Raw genomic sequence first — 13,137 nt, forward strand, 5'->3', positions numbered from 1 at the left:
TAGCACAGGGAACTTTGCTCAGTATTCTGTAATAACCTAAATAGGAAAAGTACTTGAAAAACAGACACGTGTATATGTAAAATTGAATCACTTTGCTGTACACCTGAAACGAACACATTGTTTTTTTCTTTTTTGAAACTAACACAGTTAATCAACTATACTCCAATATAAAATAAAATTTTTTTAAAATGATGGTTAAACTCTCATACATACACATGCATGACCAGAAGGAAATACATCAAAATGTTAACAGATATTAACCCCATGTGGCAGGTGTATGACTTTTTAAATACCAATATATATATATATATACTTTTATAATCAAAGAAAGAGTAGTATAAATTAACAACACTAATCAGAGGAAAACAGGAGCTTGACAATTTAATATGCATTGTTATATTTATAGGATGTTCCAATATTACACTTTCAATTAACCAAGGCTATTCCTCTTGGTATTAATTATAAAAATATAGTTAATTATAAAAGATATAATATTTATTAATAATATATAAATACTATCATTATAAAAATATAATTAATAAAATAGTAAAACTGGAAAATAAAAAGAATGAAGAGAGGTCAAGAATAAAAGAGGGATAAGAATAGTTAGGGAAAGGAAACAGAATGGGCTGAAGTTCCAACTTGCAGGCAGGGAGTATTTAATGAATTATATAGAGATAAAGAATTCTAGAGTCACAGTAATATATATTGAATTATCATATAATAGTTATATGATATATAATTATCAGCTTGACGAAGTAAACTGCTATAAGCACAACTAAAGACTCAAAAATATTGCTAAAGTTAGCACTTGGGAATACATTGTAGGAAATAATTATGCATTAGCTGAAGGCTGGACAAAATGATCTAATTGGTCCTCCTCTTCTTAACCTTCTGAATTTACCCACTAAGTTATATTTCAGGATGATTTGTGCCTCCAGTGCATTTGGCAGAGACAACTGTAATTCCACTCTTAATTCTTAGCCACCAAGATGCAGTGAAGAGGTTAAGCAATGAAAGTTGACAATGACTTACTGGAAAGGAAGTGCTGGGATGCTGGGCCAAAGTCCCTGTGGGCTTCGTGCAGCTGCCTGATGCGGTCCTCAACAGCCACCTGCGAGGAAGAGGAGAAAAATTTTGTTCTCTCATCATATATAATGAGGGGCAATTAAAACAATGTATCCTTTTTGGTAAGATCTTCTGGGCTTCTAAGGCTGGAACATTAAAACAACAATTTATAACCTTGTTTTAATATCCACTTACCACATGTGGCCTCCGAGACCCATTTTTATCAAACCAAGGCCAAACAAAAAAGATTTGCTCTCTTGACAATGTTAAAATGGGATTTTCTAAAAACACTCTACTCATTGGTAGCCACAAGTGAATTACTGCTCCAGTTAGTACCATCAAAAATGCAAACTCGGGCCTCCCTGGTGGCGCAGTGGTTGAGAGTCCGCCTGCCGACGCAGGGGATACGGGTTCGTGCCCCGGTCTGGGAGGATCCCATATGCCGCGGAGCGGCTGGGCCCGTGAGCCATGGCCGCTGGGCCTGCGCATCCGGAGCCTGTGCTCCGCAACGGGGGAGGCCACAACAGTGAGAGGCCCGCATACCGCAAAAAGAAAAAAAAAAAATGCAAACTCTAAATCTTTCACAAAAAGGTTAGGTAGGGAGGTTGCCATTCGCTATTATACTAGGTGACTAAAGGATCTCAGAAATGATATATATTTTGTCTTAGTCTGTTGCTTTTGACATGTTTTTAAGAATCATATTGATTGATAATTAATGGATATCGAGTGATAATCACTGATAAATTAATAAGTAACCAAAAGTTGATTGATACTTAAGTATCAAAGAAACAGAGGCAAGGTTTTAATTTAGGGTAACTATAGGGTGGATGGTGAAAATAAAGAAATTTTCAGATTTCAGATTCTATTGGACTTGGAAATTAGTGGGAAGTATACGTTTAGGTGGCATGGAATAAAGATTGCCATTCTTTTTTTTCCTATTATGTTTTTCTATAATATATTGACACAGTGTCCTTTCAGCTTAGTGAATTCCATTTTGAGTGGGGGAAAAAGGGAAGAATTTTATGGGTGAAATGGTATATTTTGTCATCTGGCATATTGTCAATTCTATATTAACGGTGGCCCCAGGCACCCTAGCTTTATAACTTTGGATCTTGATTTGTTTCTGAGCAGGCTATGCTAAACTAGAGGTTAGTCAGAGCTTGCCCAGAGCCATCAGAGCTCAAGCAGGTTCACTCTGTGGTGTGGATAACTCCCAAGAAGTAAAATACATCTTAAACTCATTGAAAAAGTGGCTCAGATAGTCTGGTCTAACGCCAACTCTGACCTTCCCATATCAATCAATTATTACCTAGCCTAGGTCCAGAACAATCTTTTTTTTTACACGTTCTCCCTAGCCTTGTCCATCTTTGCTTGGACCAAATATTTGGAAAACCACATAGAATTTCAAAAAAATGGAGGGTTTGCTTCACTGCGATGCACAGAAAAACATGAGGGGCATTTGAAACCTACTTTCCCAGCCTCACCACCCTGCACTCAGTCAAACTCTACCTGCCTGTCCTGCGACATTCCATCCAATGTAACACTCCTGAGAGTTGTTCGTGTTCTCCTTCCCTCTGGAATGCTCTTATCCCCCCTTTTCCCCATGTAAGGCTGTTATATGTTTGCCTCCTCAGCATTCTCACAGTACCCGGTTTATACTTGGAGCACTTCTATCATAGCCATTGTTTTCGTTATATGGATATGGATATCTCCTGCAATGGACTGTCAACTTCTTTTTTTTTTTTTTTTTTTTTTTTTTGCTGTACGCGGGCCTCTCACTGTTGTGGCCTCTCCCGTTGCGGAACACAGGCTCCGGACACGCAGGCTCAGCGGGCCCAGCCGCTCCGCGGCATGTGGGATCTTCCCGGACCGGGGCATGAACCTACGTCCCCTGCATCGGCAGGCGGACTCTCAACCACTGCGCCACCAGGGAAGCTCCAACTTCTTGATGGCAGGAACCATTCCTTGCTTATTTGTCCTCTCCTCTCCTCCCTCCCACAGGATGCACTGAACCCTGCATGTAGTAAGTGGTATAAGAAATATTTGTGTAATGACTAGTTGACCAAACCAGTGGGTAAATGTGTGTGTTTATGTGTGTGTGTGCACGCATGAGAAAGAGGAAAGAGAGAGAGGGAGAGAGAGAGAGATAGATACGGGAGAATGAATGAGAATGACCACCGACATCAACTGCATGTTGTATGTCCCTGGGTAAATTATTCTAAACTTAACTTACCTTATCATTAAAATGGGACCATAATATTTCCTACCTTATGGTGTTATTGTGGGAATTAAATAAGATGATACGTGTGTTTAGCCTAGTTTCTATCACGTGAGAATTGCTCAATAAATGCTAGCAGCTGCTGTTATTGTTGCTATTATGGTTAATAAAGGGAGAGGAATAGGTTACAGTGTGCAAGGCACCACATAACATACAAAAATGGCTAATATTTATTAAGCACTCTGTGCATGACGATATGAAGTAACATTTAATCTTCACAATAACTCTGTAGGAGGAAATAATATTACCTCTCCACTTCACTGATGTAGAAACTGAAGGATGAGAGGATAAAAAAAACAACCAAACAAAATTTGCCTAAGCTTAAGCAGTTAGTAAATTGGCAGATTCAGGATTCAAGCTCATTCAGTCTGGCTCTGGCTCTTAACTGCTACTCCAGAGATTCAATTTGGAAACAGAAAGTATTGTGTAAATATTTAATATGCAGTTGGCCTTTTAATTTATTTTTAAATTAATTTATTGAAAACAGACCTAACGTAGTGTACCTATCTAGGAAACTTTTAGTCATCAGTATATTTTATGATCCAATGAAAGGTCAGTTCCTGGTCTTAAAGAATGTGATACCCTAAGGCTATAGAGAAGAGCTGTAGAAGAACACATGCAAATGAATGGAATACATAATTATTTCTAAATGCAGAATGGGTCATTTAATAAACAAATAAAGAAGAGAGGAATGTGCAAGTTTGGGGATGGGGAGGCCATATGGGAATGGACACTGAGCAGAAATCTTTGCACATACTGAGCGGGAAATCCCCAAGGGAACATGTGGATGGCAAAGGAGCATGAATGTGCCACAGGCCATTTCCTCTGGAGATAGCGTTAGTAGCTTCATAGGGACCATGTGGGTACAGGATCACAGTCCATTATAAGCCCCTGATCTGAAGGTTGCTTCCTTCTTATACAGGGAGGGCCATGGTGGTAATTTCCAGTGTATACCCAATTGTTAAGAATTTAAAATTAGATAAAAGTGAATCTCCATCCCTGTAACTCAAACTTAAGAAAATGTACAATAGTGAGACAAAAATTAAAGATGCATCATGTAATGAAATGAAATATTCAAGAAATAGTCTTAACTAAAGAATTAAGCAGAAACTATTTCTTTTCACAAATTATCTTTGGAGAAAGGTATGGCACGGATTGAATGCACAGAATAAATAAAGAAATGATTTTAAGAAAGGAAAACTTGGGGCTTCCCTGGTGGCGCAGTGGTTGAGAGTCCGCCTGCCAATGCAGGGGACACAGGTTCGTGCCCTGGTCCGGGAAGATCCCACATGCCGCGGAGCGGCTGGGCCCGTGAGTCATGGCCGCTGAGCATGCACGTCCAGAGTCTGTGCTCCGCAACGGGAGAGGCCACAACAGTGGAGAGGCCCGTGTAATGCAAAAAAAAAAAAAAGGAAAACTTGAAGGCACACAAGATCCTCACAAACTGTAGCTACTTGAGAACAAAGCACTTTACTCTGTGAGCAATTAGGCAAGGAAATGAAATTTGATAACCTTTTGAAACAATAACCTCCATGCATTAGACCTTACTAACAGGATTTTTTTTTAACCAATATAAAACACTATATGCAAACTAGGAAGCAAAAGCCAGAAATTTTATCCCATTACCTTGCATTCTGGCACAGTTCATTCTTTACTTGGTTATTTGTTTGTTCCCTTTTTAAGTATATGTTAATATGGAAAGAGATATGCAATAAATGAATGCTACAGTCTTGATCTCTGGAAGCATAACGGGTTGGAGGTGAGGAATGGAAACAAGCCAAGGAAGATCTTGGGGTAGCAGAACACTGGTCTTAGAGAGGACAGTGAGATGCAGTTAGCTAGGTATGCTGCAAGCAGATGATGCAAAACAAGACATTGCAGACACTGAGGCTCAAGATTTACCCCGTAGGCAAAGGGAACCACTGAAGATTTCCGTGAGGGGACTCATGATTTGAGAGGGAAGTTGAAGTTTAGGGAGATGAATCTGTCAGTGTAACAGATTGAAGAGGGACCTGCAGGCTGAGACCAGTTAGAGGCTGTTGCAACTGACTAGACTTGGGGTGATATGTGTTGGAATGAAGACTGTGTTGCCTGGAATGGAAAAGATGGTATAGACTGGGAGGTATTTTAAAGTAAGGAAAAACTAATCACTTTGGTGTTGGAGTGTAATTTTTGTAGACGCAAATAAAACTTCAGGATTTCCAGTGTGGAAGACCAGGAGACTGAGGATACTGCTGATGGAAACTCTAATAATTAGAAAGGGGAGGAATGGCAAATGGGCGGATGAATTCATTTGGAACATGATGAATTTGACCTAACAGTGAAACATTTAACTGGAGATGTCATGTATAGCCAGTTAGAGAAGAGCAATCTGTCCCAGTCATTAAAGGAAGGAAAGGGAAGTGAGACTGAAGAAGGTAGGACTGAGCATTAGAAAGTGAGTGGAGAATGAAGAATCAAAGTAGTCTAAACAATTATTTAAAGAGACAGGAAGAACCCAATTTCCCCCAAATTAATAGGCCATACCTCTGTTTGTTTTCATAAAAAGAAATACAATTATAACATCCTTTTGGAAGCACACATCTTGTGTCTACTGTTAGATCATAGATCAAGAAAGTTTAGAACTGGAAGAAACCTATCTATTGATACACAAGGGTCTATTCTTTAGAACTATCCCAGATGGGCAGAAAACTGCCACCTGCTCCATGAGTACTTAAGATCTAGTTTGCAGCATTTCTTCAGAAAAAGCATGTCAGAGGGGAAAAAAAAGTCTCTTTTTTTTTTTTAACAAACAAAAAAACCCCAACAAATATGCTCTCTGAGGACAGGGGCCCTTCTTTCTTTCCCTACTATATCCTAGTTGACAAGCACAGTACCTGGCCTATGGCAGGTGATCGATTCATATTAGTTGAATGAATTAATGTGTAGTTTATTCAAGGATCTTCACCATAACCATTATATTTTGAATGGAGAATTTCTTTTTCAAGAGTCCCAAAACAAGTTTTTGGAAAGGCCTTTCCTCCCTCCCTCCCTTCTTTCTTTCCTTCTTTTTTGATGCTCGAAGTTAAAAAAAAGAAAAGAAAAGAAAAAACCATTTAGATTCATTGTGCCCACATTAGATTTAGAAAAATTTTAAAACGCAGTAATTTGTATGACAAACCCAGAGCCCAAATCTCCTCCATATCTGTTTTATTCTAATTTTTAAATAATCATATTTGAGAGCTATGAGGACTATATATTATTCTTCTTTGCTTTCTCCTCTCTGTAGGCAGTGTACTCTTTGCAGAGACCTCCCTTCTTTCACTTCACTGAGAAATGTCTCTCTACTCATTCAGAAGATATTTACTAGAATGTAAGTTCCTTGCCCATGTAGATTGGGACCCTGTCTGCCTTGTTCACAGTTTAGTATAGTGCCTAAAACAAAGGAGATGCTCAATAAGTACTCAATAAATGAGTGAATGAAAAGGCTTTTTGAGCCTGTTACTTTAGGCACTACACTAAGTGTGATTAAGGTATACTTGAAAGTGTAATTTTGGAGATAATGAATGAGCACCAAGCCCTTCAACTAAATTAATGATAACACACTCCATTCCCAGCTGTGACTGTTCCCCAAAGCTCAGTCAATTCCTTTGTGTATTTTGAAGAATATCTTTATTTCCTTTTTTCTTCAAAATTGCTTTAAATAAGCCAAAAGGAGAAGAAAGAAAAAGGACAGATAACAACACGGTGGCTCCTAGTAATGATTTTAAATAAATTGATCTAAGTGCAAATATTTGTTACTTAACTTTAAGTTCTCAAGGGCTTCCAATTTTTCTTTCGAACTGCTAGTTAATTACTTTTAAGTTTTTAACTCCACTGGAGTTTTAGAAGAGCTAAAAATTCCCTCCTGATGTGGAAATACATTGTTAGACAATGTGATTCCTTCCTGGTGTCCAAGTGTTCTTACTGGCACTACATGCATAAATCATGTTTACTCCAGTCTTGGGAAAAGATGTAACTGGGCATGTATATTTCAATTTTCTGGGTCTCAGTTTGTTAAGACCCTTGATAGATACCCATGGGCATGCAAGAACCAGAGTTCACACCTCCACTAATGAGCCCATAAAAATAAAACTCTCCTTGTGCTGTGATGCTAGTGAATAAACAACGCACATGCACACAAACGACTCTCTCCAGTCTATTCATGAGTTTTTGTCCTGAAATTTTGCGGTTTGTACACTTCTCTGTATGCATTTATCTACTGGGGGAAGCCTTCAGAATTCATTCTTACTTCCAAATTCTTACTTGTAACACTCATAATAAACAGGTGCCCAAACATTATCCTGAAAACTCTCCTGAGATTTATTTCACTTCCAGTTAAAAGCCTCTTAAGGAATTGTAACTCTTTTCATTTAAAATCCATTGTTCTTCTAATTGTGATTTCTTCTGAGTTGTGACTGAAAAAAAAATGCTCTGAGATAAGGTTTGGAATGAGGACGTATGATAGGTACAGCTCTGTGGCAAAACAATCTGGGCTTGTTGAGTGCAAAAGTTGGCTGAATTTTCTTTTCCTTGAATTTATTTATGTGTTTTCTTGACCCTGAGACACTTCTGAGTTAAGCGGGGTTTCTTGCACTTGACTTCAGGAGAGATCACAGGAAAGCAACCAGTGCTAACACAGTGCTCACTCTGAGTAGGAGCATAATTATTAGTTGACTTTGTGTGATTTGTGGCATGGATGCTAATGCGTGCCATCTCAGACCATCGTTAATCCACCGCTTTTTACGTTCTACTCTCAGAGCTTTTTTCCCCAGCTTCCAAATTTGTACTTCTGTGCTGATTCCCGTGTTCTTAATCTCTGATTCCTTTTCTTATTCCTACCTTTCTCTTTCCTCTCTCCTGCACCCACCCTTCCACTCGCTCTTCCCAGCTGTGTCCTGTACAACCTACCAGAAGAGCACACAGACTCTGCTGAGGCAAACAGAGAGCGCGTAACATGAAGTGGCTGCACGTCCCTACAAGGCAGGTGGGGCATGATGTGAACCGGAGCCCCAACCTAGAGCCAGCCCGGCGCTTCTTCAGGAACATTAGTCCTCTAATTCTGACGAACTCTTCCAACAACCGGAAAGCAAGGGAGGACAAAACAGCAAGTCCTTTGTCCACTGTTAAGCTTTTAGCTTTCACCTCACCGATTTCTAAAATGCACCTTGGAAGTCTGTTTATTAGTTTTTGTGCTCATGTAGCTGCCTCATTCTGTGATAATGGAGTCAGGTTATATCAACATTAAGTTGACTTCATAGGCCCAAGTACCTTAAGGGTATCATTAATTTTAATTTAGAAAAGCAGCAATCAACATCCTTATCCTTGCTTCATTTGTCAAAATATTTAGTTTTTGTTACATCTACACAATGTTATGAAAAAAATGTGCTGGGAAGGGTAGAGATCATAGGAAGCATTTCTTCTGCTCTTTGTTTCTTGTCTTAAAGAGATAAAAGGTGAATTACTCTGCTTGGATGATGTAACTTGATGCAGGTTTTATCTTAAAAAATAGGTTTCCTTTAAAACCCTTTCCTAATGTATCTCATGATTTGGAGCAGGAACTAAAGTCAAGTGGCTCGCACCTCACCACACCAATACATTTAAATCATTTACATTTCAGCTTCAGCTATTTATTCTTGAGCTTTATTTATTCCACATTTGGAAGATATCATTCTCGTAAAAATTTTCCTTTCTAGTGGCATTTTGAGTCATAAGTAGCATAATGCTCGCATGGGAATGACATAATTATACCTCCTGGTACTAGAACACAGGAGTGTTCCCAGAGACCAGAAGTGGCAATTTGAAATAATTATCAAGGGGATAAAACAGAACTGGTATCATCTGGGGGGGGGGAAGACAACGTATATAGCAGTTAGCAAATTCATACTAAAAGATGACTAAAGCAGGGTGAAATCTTGAAGATAAATGAACAAAGAAAGAGCACCAGAATAAACATTTTTTTTTAGCTCAATGGCAGAATCCTTATATTCCGAGTAATAATACACTTGTAGATTTTCAGTTTGGTCTACTAATCACCTTGACAATGATGGCTGGGAGGGAGAATTTGCTGAAGTATGCGCGCAGCAATCTTAACCAAGGAAATCAACACCCTTGAAATCCCACGCTATCCTCACAGCATTTCCAAAGCTTCCTGACCATGACTCCCTTCACAGTCAATCTGACCACATATGACCTCACAGCATTTCCAAAGCTTCCTGACCATGACTCTCTTCACAGTCAATCTGACCACATATGAAAGAACCTTGTCTGCCGCCAGCCCCTGTTTCCAGTTCCCAGCTCTCCTCCTCCAGGCCACTGAAAAGCGCCTTTCTTTTCCGGCACTGATGCAGAGCTGCTAAACCAGTATCAGGCTGTTCTTTACAAATCAATTAACCGGAAGATCTCATCTACAGTATTTCCCAATCCTGCAACATTTGGTCCTTCTCACTTTTTTGCATACCAGGAAAAGAGGCGCAAGTTGAATAAGTGAGTACACTTCATGCTTCTAAATAAAGGACAGAAGATGGGGCGATGCAATGCTATTGTTTCTCAGTGTACGTTTGTCAGAACTGGAGCTAAAACTCTGACGTATGTGTATTCGCTCCCTCTCAGTCTATACGGTCTCCCGCTCAGCTTTCTTGACACTCCCCCTGCCTCCCCTCCCCCTTCGCGCCATCTCACCCCAACCCCGAGGTGGTGTGTCAGCTCCGTGAATAGTCCTAAGACTTCCCTGAACTATTCGAGATATTTTCACTTCAAATCTAAAGGAAAGCTATTTTTTTTTAACGTGGCTTTACACAGTGCAGAAAACTACCAGGAAAAAAAATCCAAAATACAACGTGATCTTTTATAGGAGAAATAAAAGATTGAATTTCTAGGTCATCATAGAAGTAGGTATTTCTTCCTTAAGCAAAAATCTGAGATACTTTATGAGATTCTTCCTTTCACTAAAGCAAGAAATCCTAAAATCCATCAGGATACATGCACTGTACCTTGACTTTCTTTTTAATCCTCAAGTGAAACCAAGACAGTAAAGTGTAATAAAAATGCATATAGCCCCAGGCTTTCTGCCTTAGCAAAGAGAGAAAAAATAAGCTTCTTGACTTAATATGTCTACTGTGAATAATCAGCCACTGCATTTTGGGATCTTGCTTTATAATTTTAACGTATAGCAGTGAACTCCATGTTCGTGGTGCAACAAGAATAAAGGATTTTTTTTCTTTCTTTTAAAAAGAGGTTTTCTCCCTATTTTCCAAAACAGATATACGTGTCAACTCAAGAGAAACAAAAATGGGAGGGGGAACCTCTTGATTTTTAGTAATACATTTCCTGCATTTTTACCTAAGTTGTCAGTGAAGGGTGGACAAGGTGAGACAGGGGTCCTAGGCTGTGTAATGACAGGGCTGACATTTGGTTTGGAAGTTTTCTCAGTTCCCTTCCCAGATGTTTCGCCTGTCTTTCCCAAGTACTGGTTCTTAGCTGATTAATAAATATCCCTAGGAAGATCAATGATAGCTCACAACAGGCTGCGAGTACTACAGCTATATTTGCATTTTAAGAGCAACTTTAATTAAATAATTAAACAATTAATTACTCAAATGCTTATTGAGCGCTTATAAGGCACTCTGCTAGGAGAGAAAGGAGAAAATAAATAAATAAGAAAATAAGGAGCCTATTTTAAATGAACTTATGGTTTACTTGTTTATAAATAGGTAAAGTGGCATGAGAAAGAGTTTAATGTAGGGCAGTCATTCACTGATTTGACAGAGTATCACAACTACCTGGAAAGTCTTTTAAAAATACAGATTCGTAGCTCATCTCTACAATTTCTGTCTTAGTCTATCTGGGGCTAGGGCTTGAGAATCTGTACTTTCTTTAAAGCTCTACTGATTCTGACATAGAGTCTGTTTTTGGAGCCACTGGTATAGTGGGAAGGCTATCAGTCCTACCGGTCAAGGAGACCTGAGTTGGAATCCTCTACTAGCTATCTGACCTTCAGCATCTTATCTAATAGTCTATAAGCATTAGTTTCCTTATCTGTAAACAGAAATACCGAACAACAGCAACAGTGACAAAGTAGCAGTAGTTCACATTTACGGAGCACTGACTACATTCCAAGCGCTGTTTTAAGAGCTTTATAGGTATATCTCATTGAAGCCTTTCCTATCCTAAAGTAAACGTGTCGAGAGCAGGACTTGGTCTATCGCATTCACAGCTGTATCGCCAGGATCCAGGTCAGTGCCCATCTCTTAGTATGCATCCAACTAAATACGTGAAAGAATGAACAACACAGTGAGGAAGGTACTCCTATTTATGACCATTTTATAGATGATGAAACTAGTGTACAGAGAATGGGATGTTGTAAAGTACATGGCTGGAGAGTCTATTTTTAGCACTCAGTAGATGCTCACTCCTTTCTTTTCCTGGGAACTGTGCTAAAAGCACTAAAAGAAGCATACATAGCTATGGGGCTTACAGAGTATCTGAACTGAATGAATGAAGGAATGAAGCTTTTAAGCTGGGCCTTCAAAGTTGGGTAAGGTTTTGATGGGCAAAAACAGAAGAAACATTCTGTGTGGCAAGAGCAGAATGAACAATTTTTTGGGCACTAGTAAAGGCCCAGATGTGGGGTATAAACAGACGGAGAGCTGAAGAATATCAGGCTGGAAATGTAGCTTGGAGTCAGCCCACAGCAGTACTTGACTGTCAGGTTTAAGAATAGAGACTTCATTTCGTTTTTCATGGGAAGGCATTCAAATATTTTTATAAATTATTACTTTAAAAATTTACTTTTCTTTCTTTTTAATGCATTCACATGACAACAAAATTCAAGAAGAACAATAAAAATCTTTAAAATGTGAGTTTCCCATTCACCATATCCTTCTAGCCATCTTGCTTCCCAGCCTGGTGGCAACTACTGCTAACATTTTCCTATTCTACATAAATTTTTTTAAATAAAGAAATACCACGGTCAGAGCAGTGTTTTAGGATGAACTGAAGCACGGAGAAAGTGATAAAAGGATAAGTTGCCTGAAAAACCCCCAAGAGATGAGGACACGATGGGTTAAACGTAAGGGTACCAGAAGGAAGCAACAGTCAAGGAAACTTCAGACTTTCATCCTAGGTGACGAGGAGGTGTGTAAAAATCAGGAGGAACCACTGGTGTGTTGGGGGACAGTTTGATATGATAACTAACCCCAAACAGTAAATCAAAAATGGCTGGACAAAGACTAGATGGAATGATGGAAAAATCATGAGGGGGGTGGCAGTGAATTCTCTTTAAAGCCCCTCACATCATTTATCCCGACAGTTAGCAAGACTCCTACAATGGCTTGGGTAGAAATATTGCATTTTCCTAAAAAAAGAACACCTGAAAAGCATTTAATAGCATCTGCTACAAGGTAAGTACTGAGTAAATAGTAGCTGTTACTTACTTGTATTAAAAAGTGGGTGTCAGAGCAGAATAGGCGTGGGTGCACTGGGCAGACACATCTCTGGGGAAGTTCCTTATCTAGCTGGCTTCTTTTATAGTAAATACTCAAGTTGGCCAGTTGGGGAGAGCTAGGCAATTTCTGTCCTTTGGCAGGACCTAAACAAGTCTAGAGTGGAGAGCATGAGAGGTGAGCTTAGTCATCAATTTTTCCCCAAGCATTTTCAAGTGCTGTTATATACACTGTCCTGTGTGTTCATCTTGTGGAGGATAGCAAAGATGGAACAGGAGAAATCCCTGCTCTCGAGAACCTTGTGTCTTGTAGGAAGAAGATTGCACATGG

The 13,137-nt window shown here is 39.2% G+C and overlaps 1 protein-coding gene across 2 annotated transcripts in view; it reads right to left on the reverse strand.

The window, feature by feature from the left end:
* Positions 1-13,137, reverse strand: part of DMD (dystrophin) — a 2,064,872-nt gene that overhangs the window by 238,246 nt on the left and 1,813,489 nt on the right. For both annotated transcript variants that reach the window (XM_082609524.1, XM_082609523.1), the window contains exon 61: positions 1,036-1,114. In XM_082609524.1, the coding sequence (XP_082465650.1) occupies positions 1,036-1,114 (79 nt within the window). The remainder of the gene's footprint in view (positions 1-1,035; positions 1,115-13,137) is intronic.

The sequence above is a fragment of the Mesoplodon mirus genome (assembly GCF_964341445.2).
Source record: "Mesoplodon mirus genome assembly, chromosome: X".
Lineage (NCBI taxonomy): Eukaryota > Metazoa > Chordata > Mammalia > Artiodactyla > Ziphiidae > Mesoplodon > Mesoplodon mirus.